Source organism: Salmo salar, chromosome ssa09 (assembly GCF_905237065.1).
Source record: "Salmo salar chromosome ssa09, Ssal_v3.1, whole genome shotgun sequence".
In the NCBI taxonomy this organism is placed as follows: Eukaryota; Metazoa; Chordata; class Actinopteri; order Salmoniformes; family Salmonidae; genus Salmo; species Salmo salar.
Window position 1 is genome coordinate 71441829 of NC_059450.1, and position 20836 is coordinate 71462664.

At 42.0% G+C, this 20836-nt stretch overlaps 1 protein-coding gene across 2 annotated transcripts in view; it reads right to left on the bottom strand.

Moving 5' to 3' along the window:
* LOC106611717 (dystrophin-related protein 2) overlaps positions 1–20836 on the bottom strand; it is a 237994-nt gene that overhangs the window by 59291 nt on the left and 157867 nt on the right. For both annotated transcript variants that reach the window (XM_014212218.2, XM_014212217.2), the window contains 2 exons: positions 15383–15468; positions 5004–5161 (listed from right to left, as the gene is read on the bottom strand). In XM_014212218.2, the coding sequence (XP_014067693.1) occupies positions 5004–5161; positions 15383–15468 (244 nt within the window). The remainder of the gene's footprint in view (positions 1–5003; positions 5162–15382; positions 15469–20836) is intronic.

Here is a 20836-nt window from a genome sequence, read left to right on the forward strand (position 1 = left end):
CTGTCTACAGTATCAATAACTAATAGAACTGGAACTACTGACTGTCTACAGTATCAATAACTAATAGAACTGGACCTACTGACTGTCTACAGTATCAATAACTAATAGAACTGGACCCACTGACTGTCTACAGTATCAATAACTAATAGAACTGGTCTCACTGACTGTCTACAGTATCAATAACTAATAGAACTGGACCTACTGACTGTCTACAGTATCAATAACTAATAGAACTGGACCTACTGACTGTCTACAGTATAAATAACTAATAGAACTGGACCTACTGACTGTCTACAGTATCAATAACTAATAGAACTGGACCCACTGACTGTCTACAGTATCAATAACTAATAGAACTGGACTCACTGACTGTCTACAGTATCAATAACTAATAGAACTGGACCTACTGACTGTCTACAGTATCAATAACTAATAGAACGGGACCTACTGACTGTCTACAGTATCAATATCTAATAGAACTGGACCCACTGACTGTCTACAGTATCAATAACTAATAGAACTGGACCTACTGACTGTCTACAGTATCAATAACTAATAGAACTGGACCCACTGACTGTCTACAGTATCAATAACTAATAGAACTGGACCCACTGACTGTCTACAGTATCAATAACTAATAGAACTGGACCTACTGACTGTCTACAGTATCAATAACTAATAGAACTGGACCTACTGACTGTCTACAGTATCAATAACTAATAGAACTGGACCTACTGACTGTCTACAGTATCAATAACTAATAGAACTGGACCCACTGACTGTCTACAGTATCAATAACTAATAGAACTGGACCCACTGACTGTCTACAGTATCAATAACTAATAGAACTGGACCCAAAGACTGTCTACAGTATCAATAACTAATAGAACTGGACCCACTGACTGTCTACAGTATCAATAACTAATAGAACTGGACCCACTGACTGTCTACAGTATCAATAACTAATAGAACTGGACCCACTGACTGTCTACAGTATCAATAACTAATAGAACTGGACCCACTGACTGTCTACAGTATCAATAACTAATAGAACTGGACCCACTGACTGTCTACAGTATCAATAACTAATAGAACTGGACCTACTGACTGTCTACAGTATCAATAACTAATAGAACTGGACCCACTGACTGTCTACAGTATCAATAACTAATAGAACTGGACCTACTGACTGTCTACAGTATCAATAACTAATAGAACTGGACCCACTGACTGTCTACAGTATCAATAACTAATAGAACTGGACCTACTGACTGTCTACAGTATCAATAACTAATAGAACTGGACCTACTGACTGTCTACAGTATCAATAACTAATAGAACTGGACCTACTGACTGTCTACAATATCAATAACTAATAGAACTGGACCTACTTACTGTCTACAGTATCAATAACTAATAGAACTGGACCTACTGACTGTCTACAGTATCAATAACTAATAGAACTGGACCCACTGACTGTCTACAGTATCAATAACTAATAGAACTGGACTCACTGACTGTCTACAGTATCAATAACTAATAGAACTGGACCCACTGACTGTCTACAGTATCAATAACTAATAGAACTGGACCTACTGACTGTCTACAGTATCAATAACTAATAGAACTGGACCTACTGACTGTCTACAGTATCAATAACTAATAGAACTGGACCCACTGACTGTCTACAGTATCAATAACTAATAGAACTGGACCCACTGACTGTCTACAGTATCAATAACTAATAGAACTGGACCCACTGACTGTCTACAGTATCAATAACTAATAGAATTGGACCTACTGACTGTCTACAGTATCAATAACTAATAGAACTGGACCTACTGACTGTCTACAGTATCAATAACTAATAGAACTGGACCCACTGACTGTCTACAGTATCAATAACTAATAGAACTGGACCTACTGACTGTCTACAGTATCAATAACTAATATAACTGGACCTACTGACTGTCTACAGTATCAATAACTAATAGAACTGGACCTACTGACTGTCTACAGTATCAATAACTAATAGAACTGGACCCACTGACTGTCTACAGTATCAATAACTAATAGAACTGGACCTACTGACTGTCTACAGTATCAATAACTAATAGAACTGGACTCACTGACTGTCTACAGTATCAATAACTAATATAACTGGACCTACTGACTGTCTACAGTATCAATAACTAATAGAACTGGACCTACTGACTGTCTACAGTATCAATAACTAATAGAACTGGACCCACTGACTGTCTACAGTATCAATAACTAATAGAACTGGACCTACTGACTGTCTACAGTATCAATAACTAATAGAACTGGACTCACTGACTGTCTACAGTATCAATAACTAATAGAACTGGACCCACTGACTGTCTACAGTATCAATAACTAATAGAACTGGACCCACTGACTGTCTACAGTATCAATAACCAATAGAACTGGACCCACTGACTGTCTACAGTATCAATAACTAATAGAACTGGACTCACTGACTGTCTACAGTATCAATAACTAATAGAACTGGACCCACTGACTGTCTACAGCATCAATAACTAATAGAACTGGACTCACTGACTGTCTACAGTATCAATAACTAATAGAACTGGACTCACTGACTGTCTACAGTATCAATAACTAATAGAACTGGACTCACTGACTGTCTACAGTATCAATAACTAATAGAACTGGACCTACTGACTGTCTACAGTATCAATAACTAATAGAACTGGACCCACTGACTGTCTACAGTATCAATAACTAAAAGAACTGGACCTACTGACTGTCTACAGTATCAATAACTAATAGAACTGGACCTACTGACTGTCTACAGTATCAATAACTAATAGAACTGGACCTACTGACTGTCTACAGTATCAATAACTAATAGAACTGGACTCACTGACTGTCTACAGTATCAATAACTAATAGAACTGGACCCACTGACTGTCTACAGTATCAATAACTAATAGAACTGGACCCACTGACTGTCTACAGTATCAATAACTAATAGAACTGGACCTACTGACTGTCTACAGTATCAATAACTAATAGAACTGGACTCACTGACTGTCTACAGTATCAATAACTAATAGAACTGGACCCACTGACTGTCTACAGTATCAATAACTAATAGAACTGGACCCACTGACTGTCTACAGTATCAATAACTAATAGAACTGGACTCACTGACTGTCTACAGTATCAATAACTAATAGAACTGGACCCACTGACTGTCTACAGTATCAATAACTAATAGAAGTGGACCCACTGACTGTCTACAGTATCAATAACTAATAGAACTGGACTCACTGACTGTCTACAGTATCAATAACTAATAGAACTGGACCTACTGACTGTCTACAGTATCAATAACTACTAGAACTGGACCCACTGACTGTCTACAGTATCAATAACTAATAGAACTGGACCCACTGACTGTCTACAGTATCAATAACTAATAGAACTGGACCCACTGACTGTCTACAGTATCAATAACTAATAGAAGTGGACCCACTGACTGTCTACAGTATAAATAACTAATAGAACTGGACCCACTGACTGTCTACAGTATCAATAACTAATAGAACTGGACCTACTGACTGTCTACTGTATCAATAACTAATAGAACTGGACCTACTGACTGTCTACAGTATCAATAACTAATAGAACTGGACCTACTGACTGTCTACAGTATCAATAACTAATAGAACTGGACCTACTGACTGTCTACAGTATCAATAACTAATAGAACTGGACCTACTGACTGTCTACAGTATCAATAACTAATAGAACTGGACCCACTGACTGTCTACAGTATCAATAACTAATAGAACTGGACCCACTGACTACACAAAGCAACAACTTACACTCTCCATGGCCTCATAGATTACAACAGACTGGTCTCTCTATACATACAGATCAAGGAGGGCCACAGCACAGACTGTCTACTGTAGTGTACCTCCCTCCCTCTGATCCTGTCATCCTCCATGTAGAACCAAACCCTTCTGTCCCTCTGTCATGGATGACTCCCCTACACCTCTCCACTACACCCTACACCCTACACCCACAGGACGTGCTATCGCGTGTCATCCCCTCACTTTGACTTCATTGCCATGCCAACGTGATAAATTGTTTATCTGGGCACTTCTGATTGGAACTACACTGATAATAAAATCTGCTTATAAAAGACATGACATACAGCAAATAGAGTTGACAAACAGGGTTTTAATCCCCTGTGGCTGATATCAGAAGCATGGGCGGGAATCGAGCGACATTTAATTACGGGTCGGCTGTAAAAAAGTGAAGATTTTTTTTTAGAAAGGTTTTAAAACGCCACCGCTCAAAAAAAAGTACCTACTCGTCCCAACTCTACCATTAAAGTGACTGCTTTAAAAATACATTTCTCTCCTGAGCTAAATGCCATGAGGCGGGATTTTAAAAAAAACGTATCCCCCATGTATGAGAGTGGAAATGACAATGCCCTCAGTTCTTCCATGTCTCCATCTGAAACACTTTGAAATGATGTTATGCCCATAGATTCTATATGGTTCCCCCAACAGTCCTTTAAACCAGATTGGTTTCACAAAAAACCTTAAAAACATGTCCACAGACCACATTGGTTCACACAGGATTTCACTCAGAATGAACAATTTGATCAGTAACACCTACGATCAATGACCCCAACATTATGATGCTTTAAAGGCCCAGTGGCGTCAAAAACTAGACTTGACTGTGTTTTATATATATTTCCTGTCTTGGTGGGATGCAGTTTTGGCCTGCCTGGTGACATCACCATAAAAAAGAGAATTTCAAACCTCTCTGCCAATAACAGCTCACTCAGACAACTCCCAGACAGTCCTAGCAAAATTCTTGCTTGAGAAATTGCGTGGTGTCTGCGTGCGTGCGTGTATGTATATGTTTGCGGCCTGCGCGTGTCTGTGTGTGCGTCTGTCTGTGTGTGCATTCTGTCTGTGTGTGTGTGTAGGTGATCTCACCATACGGAAGCAGCTGCGTACACTGGGCTCCACATTGCTCCCCCCGAAGGCGGCCACCTCTCCCAGCTGTCGGGGGATCTGGATGGCTTCATAGAGCAGCATAGTGAGGTAACGCTGGTCTGTCAGACCCCCTGGACCAGACACCTGCCTGAACAGGTCTGACAAAACATACAGGGTTAATAAAATATGTGTGAGTGTGTGACACTATGTTCACCCATGTGCAGTATCTAAGTCTGTGTGTAATGTGTAGTATCTAAGCCTGTGTGTAATGTGTAGTATCTAAGCCTGTGTGTAATGTGTGGTATCTAAGCCTGTGTGTAATGTGTAGTATCTAAGCCTGTGTGTAATATCTAAGCCTGTGTGTAATGTGTAGTATCTAAGCCTGTGTGAAATGTGTGGTATCTAAGCCTGTGTGTAATGTGTAGTATCTAAGCCTGTGTGTAATGTGTAGTATCTAAGCCTGTGTGTAATGTGTAGTATCTAAGCCTGTGTGTAATGTGTAGTATCTAAGCCTGTGTGTAATGTGTAGTATCTAAGCCTGTGTGTAATGTGTAGTATCTAAGCCTGTGTGTAATGTGTAGTATCTAAGCCTGTGTGTAATGTGTATTATCTAAGCCTGTGTGTAATGTGTAGTATCTAAGCCTGTGTGTAATGTGTATTATCTAAGCCTGTGTGTAATGTGTGGTATCTAAGCCTGTGTGTAATGTGTAGTATCTAAGCCTGTATGTAATGTGTAGTATCTAAGCCTGTGTGTAATGTGTAGTATCTAAGCCTGTGTGTAATATCTAAGCCTGTGTGTAATGTGTAGTATCTAAGCCTGTGTGTAATGTGTAGTATCTAAGCCTGTGTGTAATGTGTAGTATCTAAGCCTGTGTGTAATGTGTGGTATCTAAGCCTGTGTGTAATGTGTAGTATCTAAGCCTGTGTGTAATGTGCAGTATCTAAGCCTGTGTGTAATGTGTGGTATCTAAGCCTGTGTGTAATGTGTAGTATCTAAGCCTGTGTGTGTATACAATATGTCTGCTTGTGTGAACGAGAGTATATTTAAGCAATAAGGCACGAGGGGGGGGGTGATATATGGCCAATATACCACGGCTAAGGGCTGTTACTGTGCACAAAACAACCCGGAGTGCCTGGGTATAGCCCTTAGCCGTGGTATATTGGCCATATACCACAAACCCTTGAGGTGCCTTATTGCTATTATAAACTGGTTACAAAATGTAATTAGAGCATTAAAAATAAATGTTTTGTCATACCCGTGGTATATGCTCTGATATACCACGGCTGTCAGCCAATCAGCATTCAGTGGTTAAACCCCCCCAGTTTATAATACTACTATTCACACCTATACATATAGTACATTCGAAAAGTATTCATACCCCTTGACATTTTCCATATCACTCGGACAGAGCTCCAGAGGAACTTTCCAGAAGGACAACCATCTCTGCAGCACTCCGCCAATCAAGCCTTTATGGTAGAGTGGCCAGACCGAAGCCTCTCCTCAATAAAAGGCACGTGACAGCCTGCTCGGAGTTTGCCAAAAAGGCACCTTAAGGACTCTCAGACCATGACAAACAAGATTCTCTGGTCTGATGAAACCAAGATTGAAGTCTTTGGCCTGAATGCCAAGCGTCATGTCTGGAGGAAACCTGGCACCATCCCTACGTTGAATCATGATGGTGGCAGCATCATGCTGTGGGGATGTTTTTCAGTGTCAGGGACTGGGAGACTAGTCAGGATCGAGGGAAAGATGAACGGCGCAAAGCACAGAGAGATCCTTGATGAAACCTGCTCCAGAGTGCTCAGGACCTCAGACTGGGGTGAAGGTTCACCTTCCAACAGGACAACGACACTAAGCACACAGCCAAGACAACGCAGGAGTGGCTTCGGGACAAGTCTTTGAATGTCCTTGAGTGGCCCAGCCAAAGTCCGGACTTGAACCCAATCGAGCAGCAGTGGAAAGACCGGAAAATAGCTGTGCAGAGACACTCCCCATCCAACCTGAAAGAGCCTGAGAGGATCTGCAGAGAAGAATGGGAGAAACTCCCCAAAAACAGGTGTGCCAAGCTTGTAGGGTAATACCCAAGAAGACTCGAGGATGTAATCGCTGCCAGAGTTTTTTTATGTGCATTTGCTTTATCATTATGGGGTATTGTGTGTAGATTGATGAGGGAAAATAACTATTTAATCAATTTTAGAATAAGGTTCTAACCTAACAAAATGTTGAAAAAGTCCAGGGGTCTGAATACTTTACAAATGCATCCATGTTCTCAGTATTTCTCTATGTGTGTGGGTGATATTTCCCTCTGCCTGTATCTAGGTATGTTGGGGGGGGAGAGAGAGAGAGAGAGAGAGAAAGAGAGAGAGAAAGAAAGAGGTACAGTAGAAGAAGAGAGAGAGAGAGATAGAAAGAGATAAAGAAAGAGAGAGGTACAGTAGAGGAGAGAGAGAGAGAGAGAGAGAGAGAGAGAGAGAGAGAGAGAGGTACAGTAGAGGGAGAGAGAGAGAGAGAGAGAGAGAGAGAGAGAAAGAGCGAGGTACAGTAGAGGGAGAGAGAGAGAGAGAGAGAGAGAGAGAGAAAGGGGCAACCGTGCTGATCTAATTGCAGATAAAGAACTCGCTGCCTCGTCAGGCTCTGAAAGGGGCGTTCGTCTGCGAGTCGTGACTCTGCATGTCACTGAGGAGATGGATACTGACAGCTGTGTGAAGGTGCTGCACAATGCCATTATAAATAGCACCAGCCCCTGCCTGCCTCTCCCCTGCACATGACTCAGGGGGGAGTAGAAGACACTGACACCTGCATGTTAAACAGTAGTCTGATAATGTCAGCCTCTACCACACACACACACACACACACACACACACACACACACACACACACACACACACACACACACACACACACACACACACACACACACACACACACACACACACACACACACGCAAGTTGTCAGCCTCTCTACCCTAGTAATGTGGAGCCCTGGCACACACTCATGCACACACACACACACACACAGTATGTCTGCCATACTGCTACGCTGCCACGTTCACTCATTCACCAGATGTGCCCCTTGTTTACTAGCAGAATCAGGGATCATCTCTCCTCTGAGCTGAGGAGACAAAATGTGTGATCAATCACTGGGACAAACTGGCATGGCTGACATCACTGCCCCCCTCTACCCTCACAAGCCTCCAGCGGCATGTCGTTCCTGCTTTGTCGGCCATTTAAAAAAAAAACACTCAAAATCTGTCATTCAATTCTTTCGAGCAGCCCCAGATGGTGTGTCAGCTGACAGTGGGCCTGGCCTGACCTGCAGGGGCTGTCTAAAATCTTGTATCCCCTGACTTTCTGTTCCAGGTCTCACAATATGGATGACGCCGCTTATTCTCTCTCCTCTCCCCCTTCTTCACATATTTAAAAGGCTAAGTCGTAAAATTAAGCTGTAAAATGGTTTTAGTTCCCATGAGCTGGGCACCAGTGAAATATTAGAGCATAATTGAAAATCAAAAAGGGAAGCCAGAGGGGCCAGAAAGAGCGCTGAGTGTGGTGAGAGAGTGTCTTCTCTCTGCTTAAAAGTCCTATGTACTTTGGAGAGGGACTTGTATGTTTCCTCAGTGAAAACAATGTACTGAACAAATGTCAAATTGGCTTTTTACCAAATTACCGTACGACAGACCACGTATTCACCCTGCACACCCTAATTGACAAACAAACAAACCAAAACAAAAGCAAAGTCCTCTCATGCTTTGTTGATTTCAAAAAAGCTGTTCACTCAATTTGGCATGAGGGTCTGCTATACAAATTGATGGAAAGTGGTATTGGGGAAAAACATATGACATTTTAAAATCCATGTACACAAACAACAAGTGTGTGGTTAAAATTGGCAAAAAACACATTTCTTTCCACAGGGCCATGGGGTGAGACAGGGATGCAGCTTAAACCCCACCCTCTTTAAAACCTGTTGGGGCTAGGGGGCAGTATTTGCACGGCCGGATAAAAAACATACCCGATTTTAACTGGTTACTACTCTTGCCCAGAAACGAGAATATGCATATAATTTGTAGATTTGGATAGAAATAGAAAACACTCTAAAGTTTCTAAAACTGTTTGAATGGTGTCTGTGACTATAACAGAACTCATATGGCAGGCCAAAACCTGAGAAGATTCCATACAGGAAGTGCCCTGTCTGACAATTTGTTCTCCTTCTGTGGCATCTCTATCGAAAATACAGCATCTCTGCTGTAACGTGACATTTTCTAAGGCTTCCATTGGCTCTCAGAAGGCGCCAGAAAGTGGAATGACGTCTCTCCTGTCTCTGGGCGAAAAACAGCAGGAGATTTTGTGAGTGGTCAGGCTGAGAACAGTGACACTGGAGATGCGCGTTCATGAGAATTCTCAATTTTTTCTTTCAGCCTTTGAATGAATACAACGTCGCCCGGTTGGAATATTATCGCTATTTTACGAGAAAAATAGCATAAAAATTGATTTTAAACAGCATTTGACATGCTTCGAAGTACGGTAATGGAATATTTAGAATTTTTTTGTCATGAAATGCGCTCGCGCGTCACCCTTCGGATACTGACCTGAACGCACGAACAAAACGGAGGTATTTGAATATAACTATGGATTATTTGGAACCAAAACAACATTTGTTGTTGAAGTAGAAGTCCTGGGAGTGCATTCTGATGAAGAACAGCAAAGGTAATCCAATTTTTCTTATAGTAAATCTGAGTTTGGTGAGGGCCAAACTTGAGGGGTGTCAAATTAGCTAGCCGTGATGGCCGGGCTATGTACTCAGAATATTGCAAAATGTGCTTTCGCCGAAAAGCTATTTTAAAATCTGACACCGCGATTGCATAAAGGAGTTCTGTATCTATAATTCCTAAAATAATTGTTATGTATTTTGTGAACGTTAATCGTGAGTAATTTAGTAAATTCACCGGAAGTTTGCGGTGGGTATGCTAGTTCTGAACATCACATGCTAATGTAAAAAGCTGTTTTTTGATATAAATATGAACTTGATTGAACAAAACATGCATGTATTGTATAACATAATGTCCTAGGAGTGTCATCTGATGAAGATCATCAAAGGTTAGTGCTGCATTTAGCTGTGGTTTTGTTTTTTGTGACATATATGCTTGCTTTGAAAATGGCTGTGTGATTATTTTTGGCAGGGTACTCTCCTGACATAATCTAATGTTTTGCCTTCGCTGTAAAGCCTTTTTGAAATCGGACAATGTGGTTAGATTAACGAGAGTCTTTAAAATGGTGTAAAATAGTCATATGTTTGAGAAATTGAAGTTATAGCATTTTTGAGGTATTTGTATTTCGCGCCACGCGATTCCACGTAAACGTCCCACATTGCCCAGGGAGGTTAACATGTATATCAACGAATTGGGGCACTAAAACAGTCTGCAGCACCCGGCCTCACCCTACTAGAATCTGAAGTCAAATGTCTACTGATGATCTGTCACCACCCAAGGAGGGCCTACAGCAGCACCTAGATCTTCTGCACAGATTCTGTCAGACCTGGGCCCTGACAGTAAATCTCAGTAAGATAAAAATAATGGTGTTCTAAAAAAGGTCCAGTTGCCAGGACCACAAATACAAATTCCATCTAGACACCGTTGTCCTAGAGTACACAAAAAAATGATACATACCTCGGCCTAAACATTAGCGCAACATGTAACTCCACAAAGCTGTGAACGATCTGAGAGACAAGGCAAGAAGGGCCTTCTATGCCAACAAAAGCAACATCAAATTTGACACACCAATTAGGATCTGGCAAAAAATACTTCAATCAGTTATAGAACACATTGCCCTTTATGGTTGTGAGGTCTGGGGTCCGCTCACCAACCAAGAATTCACAAAATGGGACAAACAGGAAATTGAGACTGCATGCAGAATTCTGCAAAAATATCCTCAGTGTACAACATAAAACACCAAATAATGCATGCAGAGCAGAATTAGGCCGATACCCGCTAATGATCAAAATCCAGAAAAGAGCCATTAAATTCTACAACCACCTAAAAGGAAGTGATTCCCAAACCTTCCATAACAAAGCCATCACCTACAGAGAGATTAACCTGGAGAGAGAGCCCTAAGCAAGCTGGTCCTGGGGCTCTGTTCACAAACACAAACAGACCCCACAGAGCCACAGGACAGCAACACAACTAGACCCAACCAAATCATGAGAAAACAAAAAGATAATTCCTTGACACATTGGAAAGAAGAAAAAAAACAGAGCAAACTAGAATACTATTTGGCCCTAAAAAGAGAGTACACAGTGGCAGAATACCTGACCACTGTGACTAACCCACACTTAAGGAAAACTTTGACTATGTACAGACTCAGTGTGCATAGCCTTGCTATTGAGAAAGGCCGCCGTAGGCAGACCTGGCTCTCAAGAGAAGACAGGCTATGTGCACACTGCCCACAAAATGAGGTGGAAACAGAGCTGCACTTCCTAACCTCCTGGCAAATGTATGACTATACTAGAGACATATAGTTCCCTCAGATTACACAGATCCACAAAGAATTCGAAAACAAACCCAATTTTGATAAACTCCCATATCTACTGGGTGAAATACCCCAGTGTGCAATCACAGCAACAATATTTGTGACCTGTTGCCACAAGAAAAGGGCAACCAGTGAAGAACAAATACCATTGTACATACAACCCATAGTTATGTTTATTTATTTTCCCTTTTGTACTTTAACTATTTGCACATCGTTACAACACTGTTACAACACCAGGACGTGTACTCAAAGCATGCGCAGACCAACTGGCAAATGTCTTCACTGACATTTTCAACCTCTCACTGACTGAGTTTGTAATACCTACAGTTGATATCGGAAGTTTACATACACTTAAGTTGGAGTCATTAAAACTCGTTTTTCAACCACTCCACAAATTTCTTGTTAACAAACTATAGTTTGGGCAAGTCGGTTAGGACATCTACTTTGTGCAAGACACAAGTCATTTTTCCAACAATTGTTTACAGACAGATTATTTCACTTATAATTCACTGTATCACAATTCCAGTGGGTCAGAAGTTTACATACACTAAGTTGACTGTGCCTTTAAACAGCTTGGAAAATACCAGAAAATGATGTCATGGCTTTAGAAGCTTCTGATAGGCTAATTCACATCATTTGAGTCAATTGGAGGTGTCCCTGTGGATGTATTTCAAGGCCTACCTTCAAACTCAGTGCCTCTTTGCTTGACATCATGGGAAAATTAAAAGAAATCAGCCAAGACCTCAGAAAAAAGATTGTAGACCTCCACAAGTCTGGTTCATCCTTGGGAGCAATTTCCAAACGCCTGAAGGTACCACGTTCATCTGTACAAACAATAGTACGCAAGTATAAACACCATGGGACCACGCAGCCATCATACCACTCAGGAAGGAGACACGTTCTGTCTCCTAGAGATTAACGTACTTTGGTGCAACAAGTGCAAATCAATCCCAGAACAACAGCAAAGGACCTTGTGAAGATGCTAGAGGAAACAGGTACAAAAGTATCTATATCCACAGTAAAACGAGTCCTATATCGACATAACCTGAAAGGCCGCTCAGAAAGGAAGAAGCCACTGCTCCAAAACCGCCATAAAAAAGTCAGACTATGGTTTGCAACTGTACATGGGGACAAAGATCGTACTTTTTGGAGAAATGTCCTCTGGTCTGATGAAACAAAAATCTAACTGTTTGGCCATAATGACCATTGTTATGTTTGGAGGAAAAATGGGGAGGCTTGCAAGCCGAAGCACACCATTCCAACCGTGAAGCACGGGCGTGGCAGCATCATGTTGTGGGGGTGCTTTGCTGCAGGAGGGACTGGTGCACTTCACAAAATAGATGGCATCATGAGGGAGGAAAATTATGTGGATATATTGAAGCAACATCTCAAGACATCAGTCAGGAAGTTAAAGCTTGGTCACAAATGGGTCTTCCAAATGGACAATGACCCCAAGCATACTTCCAAAGTTGTGGCAAAATGGCTTAAGGACAACAAAGTCAAGGTATTGGAGTGGCCATCACAAAGCCCTGACCTCAATCCTATAGAAAATGTGTGGGCAGAACTGAAAAAGCGTGTGCGAGCAAGAAGGCCTACAAACCTGACTCAGTTACACCAGCTCTGTCAGGAGGAATGGGCCAAAATTCACCCAACTTATTGTGGGAAGCTTGTGGAAGGCTACCCGAAACATTTGACCCAAGTTAAACCATTTAAAGGCAATGCTACCAAATACTAATTGAGTGTATGTAAACTTCTGATCCACTGGGAATGTGATGAAAGAAATAAAAGCTGAAATAAATCATTCTCTCTACTATTATTCTGACATTTCACATTCTTAAAATAAAGTGGTGATCCCAACTGACATAAGACAGGGAATTTTTACTAGGACTAAATGTCAGGAAATGTGAAAAACTGAGTTTAAATGTATTTGGCTAAGGTGTATGTAAACTTCCGACTTTAACTGTACATGTTTCAAGCAGACCACCATAGTCCCTGTGCCCAAGGAAGCGAAGGTAACCCGCCTAAATGATTACCGCCCCATTGGTAGCCATGAACTGCTCTGAAAGCTGGTCATGGCTCACATCAACAGCATCTTCCCGGATAACCTAGACCCACTCCAATTCGCATACCGCCCCAACAGATCCACAGATGACGCAATCTCAATCGCACTCCACACTGCCCTTTCCCACCTGGACAAAAGGAACACCTATGTGAGAATGCTGTTCATTGACTACAGCTCAGCATTCAACACCATAGTGCCCACGAAGCTCATCACTAAGGTAAGGACTCTGGGACTAAACACCTCTCTCCGCAACTGGATTCTGGACTTCCTGGGGTTGGCAACAACACATCTGCCACACTGATCCTCAACACTGGGGCCCCTCAGGGGTGTGTACTTATTCCCCTCCTGTACTCCCTGTTCACCCACCACTGCGTAGCCAAACACGACTCCAACACCATCATTAAGTTTGCTGAGGACACAACAGTGGTCGGCCTGATCACAGACAACGATGAAACAGCCTATAGGGAGGAGCTCAGAGAACTGGCATTGTGGTGCCAGGACAACAACCTCTCCCTCAATGTAAGCAAGACAAAGGAGATGATCGTGGACTACAGGAAAAGGAGGGCCGAACAGCCCCCCATTAACATCAACAGGGCTGTAGTGGAGCGGGTCGAGAGTATCAAGTTCCTTGTTGTCCACATCACCAATGATCTATCATGGTCCAAACATTCCAAGACAGTCGTGAAGAGGGCACAAAAAAACCTTTTCCCCCTCAGGAGACTGAAAAGATTTGGCATGGTTCCCCAGATCCTCAAAAAGTTCTACAGCTGCACCATCGAGAGCATCCTGACCAGTTGCATCACCGCCTGGTACGGCAACTGCTCGGCATCTGACCTTAAGGCGCTACAGAGGGTAGTGCGTACGGCCCAGTACATCACTGGGGCCAAGCTTCCTGCCATCCAGGATCTATATAATTGGCGGTGTCAGAGGAAAGCCCATAAAACTGTCAGAGACCCCAGTCACCCAGTCATAGACTGTTTTCTCTGCTACCGCACGGCAAGCAGTACCGGAGCGCCAAGTCTAGGACCAAAAGGCTCCTTATCAGCTTCTACCCCCAAGCCATACCATAAGACTGCTGAACAATTAATCGAATGGCCACCGGACTATTACATTGACCCCCCATCCCCCCCATTTGTTTTGTACACTGCTGCTGCTCACTGTTTATTATCTATGCATAGTCACTTCACCCCTACCTACATGTACAAATGACCTCTAACCTGTACCCCCGCACACTGACTCAGTACCGGTACCCCCTGTATATAGCCTCGTTATTGCTATGTTATTGTGTTACTTTTTATAATTTTTTACTTTAGTTTATTTGGTAAATATTTTCTTAACTGTTCTTGAACTGCACTGTTGGTTAAGGGCTTGTAAGTAAACATTTCATGGTAAGGTCTACACTTGTATTCGGTGCATGTGACAAATAAAGTTTGATTTGATTTGTATATAGACATCCTATGACATTTGAAATGTCTTTATTCTTTTGGAAATTCTGTGAGTGTAATGTTTACTGTTCATTTTTATTGTTTATTTCACTTTTGTTTATTATCTACTTCACTTGCTTTGGCAATGTATGTTTCCCATGCCAATAAAGCCCTGGAATTGGATTGAATTGAGAGAGAGACAGAGCCAGAGAGAGAGAGAGAGAGAGACAGAGCCAGAGAGCGAGTAATTCCCTTCATTAGCCTAAGTGGTTGTCTTCATGTAATGCTTGCAATCAGGCTGGTTTAGTTTATTTCCTTTGTCAGGGGGCTGCAGGGCTGTGGTGTCTACATGAACGGGACTCATACTTACATTTATACTTCTCCTGAACATCCGCATTACACAGGCTCACCAGTCCCGTCTTGAAGGAGAGGACGCGCATCTTCCCATTGCGACCACTAGGGAGAAAGGAGGAGGGCAGGTCAGAGAGAGAGAGAGAGACATTTTTGTATATATACAGTGCATTCAGAAAGTATTCAGACCCCTTGACTTTTTCCACATTTTGTTAAATTACATTTTTATTCCAAAATTGCTTAAATACATGCTTTTTCTCATCAATCTACACACAATACCCCATAACAACAAAGCGAAAACAAGTTTTGAGAAATGTTTGCAAATTTATTAAAGATAAAAACAGAAATACCTTATTTGCATAATAGTATTCAGACCTTTTGGTATGAGGCTCGAAATTGAGCTCAAGTGCATTCTGTTTTCATTGATCATCCTTGAGATGTTTCTACAACTTGATTGGAGTCTACCTGTGGTACATTCAATTGATTGGACATGATTTGGAAAGGCACACGCCTGTCTATATAAAGGTCCCACAGTTGACAGTGCATGTCAGAGCAAAAACCAAGCCATGAGGTTGAAGGAATTGTCCGTAGAGCGTCGAGACAGGATTCTGTCGAGGTACAGATTTGGGGAAGGGTACCAAAACATTTCTGTAGCATTGAGGTCCCCAAGAACACATAGGCCTCCATCATTCTTAAATGGAAGAAGTTTGAAATCCCCAAGACTCTTCCAAGACCTTGCTGCCTGGATAAACTGAGTAATCGGGGGAGAAGGAACTTGGTTAGGGAGGTGACTAAGAATCTGATGGTCACTGTGATAGAGCTCCATTAGGTCCTCTATGGAGATGGGAGAACCTTCCAGATGGACAACCATCTCTGCAGCACTCCACCAATCAGGCCTTTATGGTAGAGGGGCCAGACAGAAGCCACTCCTCAGTAAAATGCACATGACAGCCCGCTGAGAGTTTGCCAAAAGGCACCTAAAGACTCTCAGACCTTGATTAACAAGATTCTCTGGTCTGGTGAAACCAAGATTGAACTCCTTGACCTGAATGCCAAGCGTCACATCTGGAGGAAACTTGGCACCATCCCTACGGTGAAGCATGGTGGTGGCCGCATCATGCTTTGAGGATGTTTTTCAGTGGCAGGGACTGGGAGACCAGTCAGGATCGAGGGAAAGATGAATGAAGCAAAGTACAGAGAGTTCCTTGATGCTCCGGAGCGCTCAGGTCCTCTGACCGGGGTGAAGGTTCACCTTCCAACAGGACAACGACCCTAAACACACAGTCAAGGACAAGACTGATCCCCCCCCCCCCCCACGGCTTAGACATTTAAAGGTTAATTAATAAAAAATATGAATAACATTCCACCCATAAGGCCACTCGGTCATTTGACTGCAAGAAAGGGCTACTGACAGTGTGGAATCCCAGGAAACAAGAGCTGCAGAGGCGGGTCCAGACTCTAGAGCTGTGCTGCTGCGGGCTCAAGTCACACTGGAGCATGTACACTGAGTATACAAAACATTAAGAACACCTGCTCTTTCCATGACATAGACTGACCAGGTGAATCCAAGTAAAAGCTATGATCCCTTATTCATGTCACTTGTTAAGTCCACTTCAATCAGTGTAGATGAAGGGGAGGACACAGGTTAATGATGGATTTTTAAGCTTTGAGACAATTGAGACATGGATTGTGTATGTGTGCCATTCAGAGGGTGAATGGGCTACAAAAAATATTTAAGTGCCTTTGAACGGGGTATGGTAGTAGGTGCCAGGCGCACTGGTTTGTGTCAATAACTGCAATGCTGCCGGGTTTTTCACGCACAACCGTTTCCTGGGTGTATCAAGAATAAAGGACATCCTAAAGGACATCCAGCCAACTTGACACAACTGTGGGAAGCATTGGAGTCAACATGGGCCAGAATCCCTGTGGAACGCTTTCGACACCTTGTAGAGTCCATGCCTCGACAAATTGAGGCTGTTCCGAAGGCTCAAAGGAGCGATAACTCAACGCTCCCCATCCAACCCGAAAGAGCTTGAGAGGATCTGCAGAGAAGAAAGGATGAAACTCCCTAAACACAGGTGTGCCAAGCTTGTAGTGTCATACCCAAGAATCACTGCCAAAGGTGTAATCACTGCCAAAGGTGCTTCAACAAAGTACTGAGTAATGGGTCTGAATACTTATGTAAATGTAATATTTCAGTTATTAATAATAAAAGAAAATTGCAAACATTTCTAAAAACCTGTTTTTGCTTTGTCTTTATGGAGTATTGTGTGTAGATTGATGAGGGGAAAAAACGATTTAATCCATTTTCGAATAAGGCTGTAACGAAACATTACTTTCTACATTGTAGAATAATAGTGATGACATCAAAAAGACGACACCAAAAAAGTGTTAAACAAATCAAAATATATTTCATATTTGAGATTCTTCAGATTCTTTATTTGAGATTCTTCAGAGAAGCCACCCTTTTCCTTGATGACAGATTTGCACACTCTTGGCATTCTCTCAACCAGCATCACCTGGAATGCTTTTCCAACAATCTTGAAGGAGTTCCCACATATGCTGAGCACTTGTTGGCTGCTGTTCCTTCACTCTGCGGTCTATCTCATCCCAAACCATCTCAATTGGGTTGAGTATGCGTAATTGTGGAGGCCAGGTCATCTGATGCAGCACTCCATCACTCTCCTTCTTGGTCAAATAGCCTTTACACAGCCTGGAGGTATGTTGAATCATTGTCCTGTTGAAAAACAAATGATAGTCCCACTAAGCACAAACCAGATGTAATGGCGTATCGCTGAAGAATGCTGTGGTAGCCATGCTGGTTAAGTGTGCCTTGAATTCGAAATAAATCACAGACAGTGTCACCAGCAAAGCACCCCCCACACCATCACACCTCCTTCATGCTTCACGGTGGGAAACACACATGCGGAGATCATCCGTTCACCTACTCTGCGTCTCACAAAGACATGGCAGTTGGAACCAAAAATCGCAAATTTGGACTCATCAGACCAAAAGACAGATTTCCACCGGTCTAATGTCCATTGCTCATGTTTCTTTACCCAAGCAAGTCTGTTCTTCTTATTGGTGTCCTTTAATAGTGGTTTCTTTGCATCAATTTGACCATGAAGGCCTGATTCACGCAGTCTCCTTTGAACAGTTGTTGTTGAGATGTGTCTGTTACTTGAACTCTGTGAAGCATTTATTTGGGCTGCAATCTGAGGTGCAGGTAACTCTAACGAACTTATCCTCCGCAGCAGAGGTATCTCTGGGTCTTCATTTCCTGTTCCAGTTTCATTATAGCGCTTGATTGTTTTTGCGACTGCACTTGAAGAAACTTTCAAAGTTCCTGACATTTTCCGGATTGACTGACCGTCATGTCTAATGATGGACTGTCGTTTTTCTTTGCTTATTTGAGCTGTTCTTGCCATAATATGGACTTGGTCTTTTACTAAATATGTATACCACCCCTACCTTGTCACAACACAACTGATTGGCTAAAACGCCTTAAGAAGGAAAGAAATTCCACAAATTAACTTTTAAGCACACCTGTTAATTGAAATGCATTCCAGGTGACTACCTCATGAAGCTGGTTGAGACAATGCCAAAAGCGTGCAAAGATGTCATCAAGGCAAAGGGTGGCTACTTTGAAGAATCTCAAATATAACATTTGTTTAACACTTTTTTGGTTACTACATGATTCAAAATGTGTTTTTTCATAGTTTTGATGTCTTCACTATTATTCTACAATGTAGAAAATAGTAGAAATAAAGAAAAACCCTTGAATGGGTAGGTGTGTCCAAACTTATGACTGGTACTGTATATATATATATTTTTTCTTCTTTTTTTTCTCCACATGTTTAACCCCTTGAGTTATGAGTTACCTTCATACCAGTCCCGCGACACTTGTGGGGGTTGTAGAGGAACACACCATCGTGTGCAAGACAAACTGTTTGGACGCTACAGACGTTTTCATGACAAGACAGATTTTCAGCACGTCTCATGGTCTGACAAACATCGCTGTAGCTCGGCCACCTTCCACCGCAGACGCGTTGGATTGAGACTGATATATCTATACTACTATCTCTAGCTTAAACTGACAGATTTTGAAGGGGGATTTTTTTATTATGTTACTTAGATTGACGCACGGGCTCTTAATGAATAAACTTCATAAAAATAAAAAAACACAAATCTGGCATTTCTATGTTAATGTCACGCTTGTCGTTGGAAATTGAGGACCAAAACGCAGCAGGTATGTGTATGCTCATCTTGTTTATTAACTTCCAAAAAACAAACGTACAAAAATAACAAAAAAACACGAACGATTGACAAACTGACAGTCTGGTAAGGCACTAGGCTAAACACAGAACAATCACCCACAAAATACAAGACAAACACACCCAACTAATATAGGACTTCCAATCAAAGGCAACACCAAACAGCTGCCTTCAATTGGAAGTCCAACCCCAATTAACTCAACATAGAACCAGACACACTAGACTAAACATAGAAATACCTAAACATAAACCAAAACCCGGAAATACTAAATCAAACACCCTTTTAACAAACACACCACCCCGAACCACATAAAACGAATACCCTCTGCCACGTCCTGACCAAACTACAATACTAATTAACCCTTATACTGGCCAGGACGTGACAGTTAAATGGTTTTGTTTTATTTCAGTCTTCTGTGATGTTTTTAAAGTGTAATATTGGGACGCAAACTCAAAATGGAATATATTTAAACTCTCTATCTGACATAGCAGGTGTCTTCTTTTTTTAAGCCCATGACAATATGTGTGAGGTGTAGACTTTTGTTTCAAAGTAGATTTGTTTAAGACTACCAAGAGACACTCTGTGTGGCCCTGATTTAGCCCATTGTAGTTTAATGCCTGCCCCAACAGGTAGTTTACTAGGCAGTCTATTCGCTTGTTGGCTACACTATACATAGGCCCTCCAACGTATAGGTCAAGAGTCCCAACTCCAGGCCTGCTGACCACCCACCCAGGACAGAAAACCCCACAGATGCTGCACTGTCTCCTCCTGCCCAGAGAGCAGACACCCCCTCCACACTGATGGATCAAGGTATGGCACGTATCTGTTCGTAGCGATAGCCCCGTGAATAAAGAGAGAGAGAGAGACAGAGAGAGAGAGAGAGAGAGAGAGAGAGTGAGAGAGAGAGAGAGAGCGAGAGAGATAGAGAGATAGACAGATAGATATAAGGAGAGAAAAAGAGAGATAGATACAGTAGATATATAGATAGATATAAAGAGAGCTAGAGAGAGAGAAGAAAGTACTATAAAAGTCAGAGTGACATGATTAGGGTTTCACACTCAGGGGCTTATGAAAAGTAGAGCAATATGCCAAAACAAACACACTTATGGAAGCAAACAGATACATAAACTAAGCCATTACACTGACAGAACAAGGGGATGACAAGTAAAGGCAGGAACAGATCCACTCAGCTGAATAA